Source organism: Pristis pectinata, chromosome 8, assembly GCF_009764475.1.
Source record: "Pristis pectinata isolate sPriPec2 chromosome 8, sPriPec2.1.pri, whole genome shotgun sequence".
Lineage (NCBI taxonomy): Eukaryota > Metazoa > Chordata > Chondrichthyes > Rhinopristiformes > Pristidae > Pristis > Pristis pectinata.
The window spans coordinates 27,694,287-27,709,520 of record NC_067412.1 but is presented as its reverse complement, the minus strand read 5'-3'; the positions used below and the strand labels follow the sequence as shown (position 1 = coordinate 27,709,520).

The following is a 15,234-nucleotide window of genomic DNA, read 5'->3' as shown; positions in this document are numbered from 1 at the left end:
TCTGTTTCCGTGCTGTGACTCTGTAACCATGACTAACTGGGCAGAGGGGAAGTTGGAATGGATAGATTGGATGTTGATTACAATGTCCCATGGCATTGGAGAAGCAAGAGATAAACTGAGTGAGCTGAACAAGGAAGCAGCAAGTACATGAAGCAAGTTTTTAGTAGTTTCTTTACAGGAGTATTCTCTACTCTGCCCATTTATCCCACCTGCCTGATGGTGGCCACTCACATCGTCCAAGGAAGATCTGCATGTTCACAGCAGCAGGTGTAGCTCTTGTAACTTAGGTTACTGCAAAATTTGGGTTGCTAATCCTTCGTCCATTTGCCAGGTCTGATCCAAAGGGGGTGATATACCTTTGAAGCACTTGTATAATCCTTATTATTCTTTATTTATCATCAAAAAAAATGTGCTCACTACATACTGGCATTTCATCTTTACGACAGGAAAGGCTGAAAGCAAATGAGCACAGAAATGAGATGGAAGAGAAAGTGTGCAAGAGGAGCGCTGAGGGAAGCAAACCTGGGCTTGTGGCCTCCTCTTCAGGAATATTACAGAAGAGGCACCCATCGCACTCCCCAGTGCCATCCACCTCCTATCACAAGACATGTACCCCACCCCCTTCATCACACACCTCATCCCCTAGGTTAAAACTGAAGTCTGATGTAAGAGCTGATATAGGGGAGGCCTTGCCCCCACGACCATACCCTTCACCGTCTCCAGCCTCCCATCCGGCCAGCCCCCCACATGGGTCACCACCTCCAACTCCAGCTCTGCCCCAGAAGGTGGAAGTATCTGAAGAGTCCGAGAAGAAAGGATTGGAGAAAGATGGTTCTGCTCCTTTTCAAGCCTTATTTCCTGGTAAGAAGTTGAGCTTTACTGGTGATTTTTATCATCTTGTGAAATAATTGTCATGTCAAATGGAAATGAGGAATTTCTTACCCAGAGTGTTCAATCTACAGATATAAATGAGAACATCAAGGGCATCCCATATTGTGTAGTCTCTGCAGGTTCCTAATCTTCTGGCCAGAGACACTTTGACCTGTATAATGTCCTTTCATTAATGTTGAGCCTTTTTCCTTCCCATAAATGGTGTTCATGTGTCAGAAACCAGGTCTTTATCTGAATGGGTTGGAGTCGCATGGTGGTGGTCCAACTTACCTTGGACTCTAGTAAATTTAACATGAATATTGTATATTGACTATATGTGGGTCTATTTACATTGCCCAGTCCCATCATTGGTATTGGTATTGGTCTATTATTGTCACTTGTACCGAGGAACAGTGAAAAACTTGTCTTGCATACCGATCATACAGGGCAATTCATTACACAGTGCAGTTACATTGAGTTAGTACAGAGTGCATTGAGGTAGTACAGGTAAAAATAATAACAGTACAAAGTGTCACAGCTACAGAGAAAGTGCAGTGCAATAAGGTGCAAGGTCACAACAAGGTAGATTGTGAGGTCAGAGTCCATTTCATCTGTATCTGTCCTTCATTTCTGGGTCTCAACATGAATACCTCCATTTGAAAATGGCCCAAGTTGTTTTTGCTGCACTAGGCTTCAAAATTGGTTCTCGCGGAAACCAGTTCTAATGCCGACTGGTTCCACCTACCATATCAAATGTAACAAAATAACAATGGAGATAAGTTCAAGATCAATGTTTCTCTAAAGGTCACTTGGTTCTTGAGAGTATTCTGCTACTAATTCCACATATGATAACTTTCAAGGTTTAATCAGCTTCAGGGAATACTGTTGACCTATGTGTGTGTTTATGTAAAATGTGCTTTGTACATGGAATGCAGAATCTTTTACAAAACATGCCAACTTTTAACTGAGTTAACCATTTAATTTATTTATCAGATAACTCAGATGTTTCTTTTCCTGTATTTTATAGAGATTCCTCAAGGATATCCTTATCGGTCCCTCCCAACATCCTTCGGCAGCCATTACCCCTACCTCCTGCAGCCTACTGCTGCCTCTGATGCTGATGGTTTGGCACCAGATGTACCACTGCCAGCTGAATCCTCCGAGCCCATACCTTGTTCTGTTACTCCATCCTCACCTGACGTCAAGCCCATACACTTGCATTCCCCAACAGAACAGGAAGACTTGCCGTCCAGCATAAATGCAGAGCCAATTCAGATCAAAGTGCAATGTGAAGATTTGATTGACCTCGAGGACAACAAAACTCGGTGTGACCGACACATTGAGCTGCAAAACAAGCCCATATCATTTGCTGGAGATGTGGACAGTGAACCAACGGACCTGACCACAGAACCCAAAGCTTCACCTGTTCTGGAGAGCCAGGAGGACCACCAAAGCTGCCAGTCACCTTACCGGACAATAGCTTGCACTACCGAGGTGGAGGCCAAGACAGAGCTGCAACAAGTGCAGGCCAGTTCTCCTCTTGGTGACTATCAAAGCACTATGACACAATCTGAAGTGGATAACTCAAAAGCAGAGGAATTGCCAGAGCATGATGATTGTTACTTTAAAACCGAGAAAGTGGACGTTGAGAGCACTGGTGAAGATGTGTTACCGGGCACTCCTTCGAATACAACAGAGCCTGACTTTGAGCACTTTGAGATGAAGCGGGAGTTGCTGTGTTTTCAGATCCCTGATAATCATACCCCAGAAATAAAACTGGATGACCCTATGGCTGGAATGAATGCTCTGGTGGCTGCTGTGGAGCTTCCCCAAGCATGTTCAATGGCCGTCCAGCCTACCCTGTCCAGTGTTCTCCCAATTCCTTCTGACTTTAGTGTGGCTGACAGTTCCTCCCTTATTGGTATTGCCTTGCTGAGTGAAATTGCTGAACTTGAACTGGAACGGCGCAGAACAAATGAGATAAATAGACGTAAGTAACCTCTGTTTTTGCTTTCTTTTCCATTGCCCTTGGGAATCTATATTGTATTATGAGGAATCTAAACAGTGCGAAAGGAGACTCAGATAGAGAGAACTTCTCAACTAACAGACTATTAGCTATATAATAATAATCTAATACCTAATATCTATATAATAATGTATTATCTATTCAATACCACAAAAGTTTAGCTATAAGTTGTTGAATCTTTCTTCAACCTTAAGAACCAAATCTTCTACAATCTCCCAATATTGGAAATGTCACTTTTTTTTTAACAGTGGACATAAATAATTGCAGACTCACGTGACTCTCAGGCAATAAAGTTTGGATCCATTTTGATTTGCAACATTTTATATTTTTTGTTTGAAAGCATCGCTGCAGTATCCTTTCATTGTGTTAAATTACCAATGCAGAGAAGCAGAATACTCTGACTCTATCACCAACATAAGGGTTATTGTAAGGCCTGTAAAATATTGAATGGTTTAATTTCAATGGACAGAGAGCAGCTCCACTTTGCTTCTAGAAATTGCAATTTTGAATGAAGAAAATTAATACATATTTTTGTTCATTCACATTTCTGTTAATCCCGCATTCCCTTTTCATAATTCCATAATTTGGAGTCTGTTAGCCTAAAAGTTCTTTCTGGCTGAGCCTCCTTTCACACTGATTTGATTCCTAATAATACAATATCAAGAGACAGGACATTAAATGAAATGGATTGCTGGTGATGTGCTTTGAAATAAATCTCTGATATTTGATGTCTGGTCACACGCTGCTAGAATGGTGTTGGGAATGTTTGTTTTCCCAAGTGTACAGTTAAAACTTTTGTTTAAAACAGACAGGAAAAACTTCAAAAACTTGGAGTGAATGCGTGCCAATTACATGGGCTGTCAAACACTCAAATTCCACTGTCAGGCTGAACATCTGGGATGTCAACATTACTTGATGGGAGTTTAGTTCCAGGGACTTCAAGTGGCCCAAAGATCAATCTTTGTAACTGATTGACATGGCGGGGGGGAGAACTGAGAGATGGAGTAGGGACTGGCCTGAATATTGAAGCAAAAATAAAATCTTCCTGCATTTTATCCTAGAAACCACGTTCAAATTCAGGTGCTATTTTAGATCAACGAAACAAAAGAATGATGTTTTGATTGAAAGAATTTGGTTTTGGATACAGGCATCACTGGCATGGTTGACATTTAGAACCTGTCTCTGGTTGTCCTAAGCCTCATGGAACTGAGTGGCATGTTGGACCACTGGCACATGGGTATGGGGCTGAACTCATGCATGGGACCAACCTTACAAAGATAGCAGGGCTCACTTTCCTGGAACACTTTAGTGCACCAGATGGATTTTTACAATGATCTAGAACCTCATGGAGGTCATTTAATGCTTTCATTTAATTTGTTTTTCAACTGAATCCAAATTCACAAGCTGCCATGCCAGAATTTGAACATATTCTTTGGTTTATTTCGCCGGGCTTCTGGATTATTGGTTCAGTAGCATAACCATTGTGGCAACATACTATGACTATGACACATAAATGGTATACACTGTATTGTTATTTCTTTTTGAAAAAAATGTATTGGGTCTAATACTGAGGAAGAAGAAAGCTTTTAAGAAATTAAGTCTCCATTTCTGGCTTCCTTGAAGGCCCAGAAGGAGGAGGGACCCACTTGGACTTAGAAAGCCTTCTTGTTGCTAGCACACAAGCATTGTTGATGGATTCCATGCCTTTACTTGGAACTGACGCTCTTGAAGATGCAAAGAATGGGCCAGTGACTATCAGGCTCCCCCGGGAGCTAAATCCAAACAAAAGATACAGCTGGATGCAGAAGAAGGATGAACCTGTGAGTTAACTAAAGCTGAATTGAGCCACCATTTGGTAAAAGTAACACACACAACCAGTATTATCTTTCTGAAATTATAGAAAGGATAAAGTTTTGCATTTATATGGTATTTTCACAGTCTCAAGAGATCCCATTGCTCCTTTCATCCAATGCAGTATTTTGCTTAAGAGTAGACACACGTGACACGTGAAATACCACAACCAATTCATGCACTACAAAGACTGTAACTTGATAGAGATGAGTTAATATGTTAGAAAGGCAGCCTGTTGGTCAGTGTAGCAATCCCTCAGTGCTGCAAAGAACCATCACCCTAAATTTTATGCTCACTTCTGATGTGGAGCTTGAACCCGGAACTGTATAACTTTCAATATTTCTTCCACTGAGCCTCAGTTAACACCTCCTTTCATAGGCAAGAATACAGTTTATATATTTTTTTTATTTAAATGTTTTCATACTAGTTTATAATATATGCAGGGCATTCACATTTTGCTGTTTATTCTCTTTGGTGGTAAATGTAGATGGATTTTGTCTAAGTTACATGTGCAGTTGTGTGGCACAAAACATGGTTCTATACTATCAAAAAATAAGCTGTTCTATTAACAGTATTTACAATACATACTATAATATAGTTACTATTTGGTGGAGAAAGGCTTGGTCTCCAATTTCAGTTTAAACTGTTGGATTATTAAGCAACAGAACATATACTGTAAATGTCAGTATGAACCTTTGCCCTAACTGCCTGTAAAATATTTGTATGTAGAGAAAAGTTTCAAAATTCCTTTTGAAGCATTTTTATTTCTAATCTGTGGAGACATTAATGTGGAAACTTGACCTGATTGTGTCTGTTTTTACATGTATTTCATTTTTCACCTGTTTTGAAGTATTTGCACTCATTTTCTGTTGAAGTCCCACCCATGAAGAAATCGCTCCAGACATTTCCTGTCACGATCCGCCCCAGCACAGGTATCATTTCTACGTCGTCATTTGTGCCCCTCAACAAGCATAGCACTCATTATGACCTTCCAACAGGAATTGCATCAAAGATTTGCAATCTAGAGCCAACCCTGTCTCAGATTGCAGCATCTCTGCATTGCGTACCTCCATGCTGGACAATGGTGACGCAGTGACCTTGTTGCTTGTTGTGGCTTGCGACTGCTCGTGACACAGAATAGTTCCTTTGCTCAGTGTGATGGTCTCCATGAGAAGTTCGCAGAGCCGTTTCCCCTCTCCCCGCCCACCCTTACTCCTGTCCTCTGTTTTAACGCATCTTCGTGGCAGTGTGCGTGACTGTCATGGAGGGTGAGCTTTATCAGAACTGAACTGCTTCTCCGCAGCCTGTGTGCAGCTGGTACAGCAGCTGTGGGCTGCAGAGCCAGCTCCTGTCTGCAAACATGCAGCTCGGATTCCACTGCTTCCAAATTGCAGAGAATCAAGACAGTGATTTCTTAAAGTAAGAACGTCCCAGTTTTGTGATAGATTTTCAGTGACCCCCAAATTGACATTATCACTATGCACAAAACACATTTAGCACACCAAATAAGAGTGAGACCCAATTCCTTGTTCTGCAAGTATGAATTCCACTTCAAACAGTTATGTCCAGCTGGCACCTTTCAGGACTTTCTCTAAAACTACATGCTTTCAAATTTAGATGTTCTCCATTAAATCTGCCATTGAGGGAATGGATGCTATGGAGTTGGATTACAGGATGAAGCTGGCAGAACTGCAGAGGCGATATAAGGAGAAACAAAGGGAACTGGCCAAGCTCCAGAAGAGGAGGGACTCTGAGTAAGTGACTTAGCGTCAAAGACATCCTATTCAGAAGCTTGCAAATCACAGCCAAGCTGGTGTGGCCTTACTGTCACCTCACTAAAGTCCTCACAACTAACTGAGAAATCTGAAACCCTGAGAATCTCCCATTGCCTGCAGAGATTCTATCACAATAAAGACAGCTACCACACTGACAGTCAAGCAACAATAAAAGGCATACTCCCAGCTTAAACCATCTTTCCAGCAACAATAATTAACATCTAAATTAATAGTATCAAAATAACAGTAGCCTAGACAACTTGAACCGGGAAAAGTTTCGAGACAGGACCGGTCGGTAATGTGATGTAAAGTGGGGGTAGGGGTCAATTCATTCGCTAAATTAATACTAGGCTTAGTAATAGTTTGCCTCTACAAACAGCTTAGTTACTAAGTCACATTCAAAATAATCCATATTGTATCTCCGTAGAGAAAAACGGGATGAGAAAAGTAGGAGTTTATCGCGGAGAGGACCTGGAAGGCCGCGAAAGAGAAAGCATGGCTCAAGTGCTCCATCACCGCATGTTGATAGAGGGAGAAGTGACAGCAAGAGTGGGAAGTAAGTTAATGCGTGAGAGAAATGGTTCATTATTGGTTAGCTGCGAATTGGCCATTGTTGCCTGAACAGTCAATGAGTGCCAAATGGCCTGAGTAGTCTGGCAATATAATCCACTTGGCCCCCACTAAAAGCATCAGCAACCAACACCTAACCACTTCCACCTATCTAACTACCTCCTGGAAAAAAAATCCTAATCATTCTGGTGTGGTAGAGGGCTGGTGGGGTGGGGGCAGAGAAGCAAGTCAGGGAAGCAAATAAAAAGCCAGCACTCTACCGGAATATGAGTCTTAGGGAATTCAGGACCAGCCGGCACCAGGTCGCCCTTCTCTGCACAGCCGTGTTTCGTTTCTTCCTGTTATTAAATGGTGTGCCCGTTCTGGAAGGTTTTTCTTTCTCACCCCCTGATGGTCTCCGCTCGGCCTGGCATTGACCCCTGCCTTTCGATTACCAGGCATGGCAAGGGTTTCTTGCTGTCAGATGAGTTGGAGATGGGCGATGGGGCCAAAAAGAAAGCAAGGACTGTGAACCAGGATGAAGAGGATGAGACAGAAAGTGTGAGTGTGAAAGTAAAAAGGAGGAACCGAATGTGGGATGAGCAGGACGCATCTTCAAGCTTTTCACATGAGGTGAGTCATGGGAAGCGAGGCTGCTTCAGGAATGTCCTTTGATGACCTGATGGTCCATTGTTAAGCTATTGCCTCATTTGGTGTCCCATTTTTTACAATAATAGTTCAGTAATCCCAGCCTTTTGTTCAGCCAATTTGGCTAACAGCACTTCTGAAATGATAAAGTCATTGAAGTTACTCTTCAATTAATTTGATTATGACTTGACGGAAGTGTGTGGTGTGAATGCAGTCTGGAAAGAAACAGAGACACTTTTGCAACCGTCCATTTTTAGAAATACCATTTTTAAAAGAATATCTTATCAGGGATGGGGGTCCATGAAAAGATGTTGTATGAAGTTGTGCCTGTTGACATACTGGTCTTATCATAATTCATTATTCCTATTCATTGCTTGAATGAGGTGAACTTTGTCAAGAAAATTACAATTCAAATAGACTTGTGTTTACTTTATACAATGGTCTAAAATAGTCATCTAATTGGTTGCCCATTATACAACTCGCGTGATATTCTCTACTTTCAAAGTCATTTGCACCACAATGCCATGTTAATATTACACCTAAATTGTCTTGGAGCTGCTCCTAACCGATGAATATTTAAAATAAACAGCGTGTAGCAATGAAATGATTGCACAGATATCATAGCTCATTTGAGGTTATAGATTTTAATGATGGTTACCTTCATATCCTTATCATTGTCCTGCATGTATTTCTCATATTGGAAGGCAGCTATTGGTCAGGTTGCTTATATCAGAAGAATCAATTTGATAAAATTTTCATTTTCTAATGTTGTTTGCAGAGAGGAGATTCCTCCAGGTATGAAAATTCCCTCTGACACAGTTCCTCTGCTTACTGTTTGTAGTTTGGAAATCATTTCTCATTTCGTTACCTATAAGAAAATCCTGAGCGCAAGTTTGAAGCTGACATTTCTGACTTGTCAGCCAATAGCAAACAGAAAGAATGTTTCAGCAATGTTTTTATTATTCGGTGCTCTTCCGAAAAATTTTAAAAAGTATCAGCAGTTTTCAAAGGAAATGTGATGCAATTTCTGACTGCTGGCTATCAGAAGAGGTATCCTATGAAAGATGATAAATATACAAGTGAAAAAAGAGCACATTCTCTCTCTTTCATGAACACTAGCACACTATGCCAGCCAATGCCAAATACCAATAAGAATATCTCACAATTGTGACAAAGGAAAAATGACAACCTTCACATCCCACTTCTTGAATGAGGAAAGAAGTTGCGTGTACATTGCATCTTCGAAGATCTCAGGATATCCTATAAAGGGCTTTTTAGCCAGTGATGTCCTTTTGTGCAGTCACTGTTCTGATGTAGGAGATTCAGCAGCCTTCGTGCTCAGGTTCCACAAAAACAATGAAATAAATGACATGATATGTATTTTAATGAGGTTGTTTAAACAAAATATGTCAGCCAGGATTGTGTCATGAGATCACTGAGAAAGCTAACTTACCTTTCCTTAATTATTACTACACTGTCGTTTTTCCACCTCCTTATGAATACAGAAAGAACCTCAATTTACTGTCTCATTTGACATTGCAGCACCCCTTCAATGCTGTAATGGAATGTCAGTTTAGGTTACATATTATAGTTTGTGAGGCTGGATTTGTATCTTCAACAACTGATAGAGAGTGAAGTGTAGACAACTGAGCCAAGCCATTGACCTTAACTTAGTTGGTATTTAATTGCAACAGGAGCAAAGCTTTTAGCAAGTGCAGAGTGTGTCTCTTTGATCCCAAGTGCTAAAAGAAGAGAATGCTGTGGAAATTTAAATCCATCGATAACCACACATCTAAATTATTGAAGACTCTAGAATATTTTGATCAGACTTTACATACCCTGTCATCAAACATTAGCCATTGTAAGTTTTGGATCTCTTTGTATATTCCTTTGAAACATATTGAAGAAATCAAAGTTTTCTCTCCACAAAATCCCTAATATGCAGAACATCACTGTTAAATATCTCCTCAATATTCTCTGTTCTAAGAAGAGCAATCCCAGCTTTCTAATTAAGGAAACAGCTGAGATTTGAAACTCAGAACTAGTAATGATAATGCACAGAAGGTCAAAACCCAGTCATTTGCAAGAACATTGAGTGGTGTTCCATTGTCACCAGCCACAAAGTGATTATGTAGGAATGACAATCCAACCTCCTGTTCTCCTCCAGTGTACCTTTTTGCTCCTACTGTTACTGAGGATGCCAGTTATGTTGAAATCAATTAACTTTTGATCTCCTGTTACTTTAAACCCAACAGAGTCACGGCCAGATTAAGTTCAAGAAGAAGAGGAAGGTCAGTGAACAGGATCAACTGGCAACCAAGCTGCATCAAACCCTCTCGCTAACTAAATTAAAGTCACCCTTTAAGTTTGCAGATGGCTCGACAGGGAAACAGAAATGCAGCACGACAGACAGCTGTAGGCACTTGGCATCTCATGAAGACTTTTTGGGAAAGGATGGAAGGAAGACATTGCATAAAAGCATTGGTGGCTCACCAAGCATGCTCTCTTCCAAAGAAAATAAAAACAAAATGGCAGCCAAAGGCAGGAAGTTGGAGTCAAGTTCAAAGATCAAGGGTAGGCTGAAGGCATCCCATTCTCCAGCGAGATCTGAGGTCAGCAGTTACTCCTACAGTAAGTTCCATTTTTCCCAATTACTTGAAGTATATTTCTTGGATTTCTATGCCCTACATTATCCCTACGTTAGAAGGATCCAAAATGAAATCTGTTATTATCCAAAAAGAGATTTGATTACTGCATGTGGAAATGCAGAGTCAAAAAATTCAAAGCCTCCCTGATGTATAAAAAAGTACCCTGCACATTTAGGTGAAGACCTCAGTCTCGCTTCCTACTAGTCTGTGTTTAAGAGTCTCAGCTGAGGTTAGATCATGAGTGCCTTATAGTGCAAAATGCATCCTGTGAAACTGACACTGCCTTTGGAAGTTCCTTAAAATAATTATATTGCTGATTTGGTTTTGGTGATTCTGTGTGTGTTTAATTTTCAAGTTAATGGATGCCAGCACTGGGAATGAAATACTTTCCCGTTTTGCAGCCAGTATTAACATTCCAAGGTTTGGTATGATTCTGCCCAGATGTAGAAAGTAGCTTCCAACTCAACTACCCTACTCTGTTTTAACCTTGGATCAATTTGAGACTCGCTGCACCAGCTGTTGAGTTACTGTTGCAGACCAGACAGCTTTTAAAGGACTAGATGATTTTCATTTCCTCTGAAATCCTTGTGAACGAAAAGTTGATTGGCTTCTCTATCAGCTGATCGGCAAGTTGAAAATCCACCCCAAGCATAGGGTGCTGCTTGTGTCATTCTTTGTGTCTGAGCAGATAATGCATTGCCAGTGTCTATGATCACTTTGTTCTGTGGGTCTGAGTAATCACTGGAGTTTTTTTTAAATCTTTGCTGTCCAATGACTGATATTAAAACTTAAAAAGCCAATGCAATTAGCTCAAATCTTGTGAATGATCCTAATAATGTTTGGCTACTGCATTTGGATGTCTTGAATATTATGTCCATCTACTTGTGCTGTTACTTGCAGCGATCTCAACGCGACAACATAATAAGATAATAGTCATCACTAGATTGCTGATCGTTGTCATTTTTAGCAGAACTTTCTGACCTGGTGATTTTTGTGAAATAAATGTGTTGGTCAGTGTGCAAGACAAGCTGGCAGGCTTGATATCCTCCTGTCCCTTGCCTGTAGGGGCAGGAGAGAGGCTAACAGTTGGCTTCAGTCTCCCTGTGCTGAGGAGGAAAGGGCAAATCAATCCCTGCTTCCACTTCTAGCCTCTCCCTAGTGACCTGAACAGGAACTATGTGTGTATGGACATTACAGTGAGGACAGGAATGGGTGCAATTGTGATGCATGCCACGGTGGATGGTCTTAGCCAGACTCACTTTCCAGGTTGACAGAGGAAGAATGCTATTTTTGTGATAGATTTATTGGAAGAATGATACTATCAGAGCCTTACTCTGAAATGAACTTGCACTTGGAGAGGAGCATAAACAAACAGGAAAAAAATGTGAATTACCCATTAGTTTTATTGGTTTTCATTGGTCCAAACTAATTGGAAGGTTTAACTGGGAAAAAAAACCTGCTTGAATAGCATTGAATATAATTCTTTCTTCCATGTATTAGCAAACAAGATTAGTTTTACAGAGCTACACTGCACATATAAAAATAATCGTAATATATTCATTCTACTAATCTTATCTCTTGCCCATCATTACAACAAGTTGCATTTATATTGCAAATTTCTCAAAACAGAATATCCCAAACAATTTACCCAACATATTAACAAACAAAATTGAACTCCAAGCCACAAAAGGAAATATAAACACTTATGATTAAAAGCTTGGTGAAACAGATGGATTTTAAGGTACCCTACAAGGAGCAGGCGTGGAGAGCTTTGGGAGGAATGTTTGAGCATAACAGTGCAGATTGTAATAGGGATGGAGGAGGTTTCAGAGGTTGGGAAGGATGAGGCCAGGGAGAGATTTGAATGCAAGCTTGAGAATTTAAAAATTGAGGCAACAAATTATAGACAATGACTTTTCATTAGATAGTGAACATTGGCATCTTATCCACTGCAACCCCATTGTCAGGCATTTGGCAACTTAAGGAAACCTGGTCACTTACCATTTATGTTTCTTTCACAATACTGTGGTATGCTGAGGCTGTAAGTGGTGACACTGAGTGCTACCTTTACCACTGCAGATACTGACACAGAGGATGAGGATGAGGAGGAGTTGGGAAAGAATGAATGGCCACTGCAGTCCACCTCAAGTATGTCTGAGCGATCGGGCTCCAAGCAGAAGGCACCTGCTCTCTATGGCATAATATCAAAGAAAAGCAAGGCTTCACTGGGCACAAAGCAGGCCAAAAGACTTGCTTCTGCCACCGGGACTGTGCGATCGCAGCGAGCGACAGACAAGAAAAAACTGAAGCACTTTGCCTTGCTGCTGGAGGAAGCTGAGGCTGGATCCTCCTTCACTGACAGTTCGGAGGACTCATTCAATCAAGGTTAATAGAAGTAAACCTCAGGTGTTGAAAGAAAATGATGGTGCAAAGTAGTGACCATCTGGAATTTGGCAGTGTAGGCTGCCCTTTTCTAACTGTGATGTATTAAATATTGGCTCTTTTGGAGCCTGTATCTAATAGGCTAATTCCTAAGTCCTTTTTTTCCTTGGCATTGGCCTCTTGAGAGGCTGCAATGAACCACTGGAATTGTAAATTGAATACTTTGTGTGCGTGTGTGTGTTTTCCCAATGTTTGTACTGCAATTTGGTGCTGAAGCTTAATTAAACATGTTAATTTCTTTTTTAACTAAATGAGCGTGCTTTGTCTCTCTTGCTTTGCATCTGCTTTTAATTTTTTTTAAATATAGTCTCCTTCTAATAGATGAAAGGGCATTTCACTTCATTCCCACTTGCAATAGAACACTCTATTATTCAGATATCCCTTTCATGTCAGGCTGTTTGTAGGAAATGCAGCAATGTTGGTTTTCTTTGTCTTTATTTCTTAGAAGCTTGCTGGTATCGCCTCCTCTAGTTTCTAATACATCCTTGAATATCCAATAATTTCAATATTCCTTTTTTTTTGTTTCTTCATTTTCTGTTTTATCGGTTCAAACTTTTCCCAAAGCCACAAAATGAAAGATGTATGCGGAAGCATCAGAGCTTGAATATTCTCCTCTGGAGTTGATTGGCATTTTCTGCTTGGGCTGATTAAATAAGGCTGCATCTGCATTTACTGAAGCACTCAGCAAACGCCCCCAATGGAAACCAGAATATTATGTAGCATTGGGTGGGGACTCATATATAGGAACAATTATTAGCATGTCATTTGTTGAAACCCTATGAAAGATCTAATTAATATATTTAACCAATTTGAAGGATTTAGAAAGTTTCAAGTCAATAGTGACATGGTGGAATTTTAATCATTGGTTATGTTCAGTATACATTGGATCGAACAGCCTGAGTGTAGTATAATGTTGCCAGAATATGTTAAATATGCAGAGTAACTGTACATCCCTGTATTCCCAGTTTTAAATTGTCATTGTCCTTTGTAACTGAGTACCAAGAGACACTGGGCTTTCATGAGCTCGTTTCCCAGATATTCTCAAAGCTTTGGTGTAGCAGACTGGTTTTCCAGTACAATAAAAGGCCATTTAACAGCAGTTCTGTAATCATGTTAAATTTAAGTTAAACTGAAAAAGATGTAACTTTTTAACTTAAGATGGGACCTTATAGATTTTTTTTAATTTGACAGTTTGATTCTTTTGTTGGGCCGATGATGTACTTTGAGACAACTGTCACACCAGTTGTAAAATTATGTCACAGTTTGAAAGCAGTTGCCTGATATTCACCTTATCCCCTGATAAGCTTGGAGAGGTTGAAAGTTTATGTGTACTGTTTTTTTTGAACAAAAAAATTCTGTACATGATAATTTAAAGAAATAAATGTGTAAACTGTATTAATATCTTAAAGCTCTGTTGTTTAAATAGTATCATTCCAAGGGAGATTGGGGGGGGCGAATGCCCTTTTTTTTATAAAAATGGTGAATCTAAATTAATCACTGCCCACTTTGTATCAGTATTTTGCGCCTCTATTCTGTTCCAGAGTGCAGATATTCCAACTCATTTATACACTGAGTTTGTTGAATCATTTTTTTTGTTTTCAGAGGCAAGTCCCTTCTGTGTAATGAGGCAAATCCAATTGAATGGGAACAGGAGGGTATTTTGTTGAGCAAGGTGCATCTTTTGTATCAACATGGTTGCTGCAAATACCCGAATTCACAGAACTGGACTTGCATTAGGACTAGGTGGAGACATAACAGCAAGCAACCACATGAAATCTTCAGAAGGCTAGAACCCATTGCCGGAAGCCATTTTGTCTTTTTTTTAAATGGCAGTGGTCAACAGTGTTGGCTAGACACTTGAACTTGGCTGAGCAAAAGGTTACGATTTGTAATGCTAGTTTAAGGTAGTAGGAAAGGGCAAATTATTTTTAGTTAAGTGTTCGTCATAACAGTACCCAGAATATCACTCTGAACTAAAATCAGGACTAGATTCAGATCAAAATGAACTGGAAATAATGGAATATTAAATAAAGACAAGAATACTCCTTAAAGAAGCAAATCAAATCTAAATCTTTTGCTCATCCATTTGAACAAAATTGTCTACTCCTGGATGATACAGTTCTGTGAGAATGGCTGAGGTTCACTGAGCCTAAATCTTTGGGTATTCATTTTTTAACATATTTGGGATGTGAACTATTCTTGAACCTTCACAAAGGAAGCAATGCCAGTTGTAAATAATCCAGTGGTCTTCCTTCATTCCTACTCCTGACACTGTGCCAAAATCCATTAATGCCTGGTTGCATTAACACATCTTACAACAACCAGCCAAATCAATAGACTCTGTACTAGACAGTGTCCTTGCTGTGGCAATGAATTGATCATTTCTGCTGGTCTGTCTGAGGAAAACAGCCCACCATATGTGCAT

The 15,234-nt window shown here is 40.2% G+C and overlaps 1 protein-coding gene across 5 annotated transcripts in view; it reads left to right on the top strand.

The window, feature by feature from the left end:
- The window catches only part of tnrc18 (trinucleotide repeat containing 18), a 148,482-nt gene that overhangs the window by 90,570 nt on the left and 42,678 nt on the right, over positions 1–15,234 (top strand). For 4 of the 5 annotated variants that reach the window (XM_052020834.1, XM_052020833.1, XM_052020831.1 and 1 more), the window contains 8 exons: positions 447–861; positions 1,898–2,860; positions 4,520–4,716; positions 6,365–6,501; positions 6,950–7,078; positions 7,530–7,704; positions 9,975–10,350; positions 12,447–12,752. In XM_052020834.1, coding sequence (XP_051876794.1) covers positions 447–861; positions 1,898–2,860; positions 4,520–4,716; positions 6,365–6,501; positions 6,950–7,078; positions 7,530–7,704; positions 9,975–10,350; positions 12,447–12,752 — 2,698 coding nt within the window. The remainder of the gene's footprint in view (positions 1–446; positions 862–1,897; positions 2,861–4,519; positions 4,717–6,364; positions 6,502–6,949; positions 7,079–7,529; positions 7,705–9,974; positions 10,351–12,446; positions 12,753–15,234) is intronic. The other variant, XM_052020832.1, reaches the window with a different exon arrangement.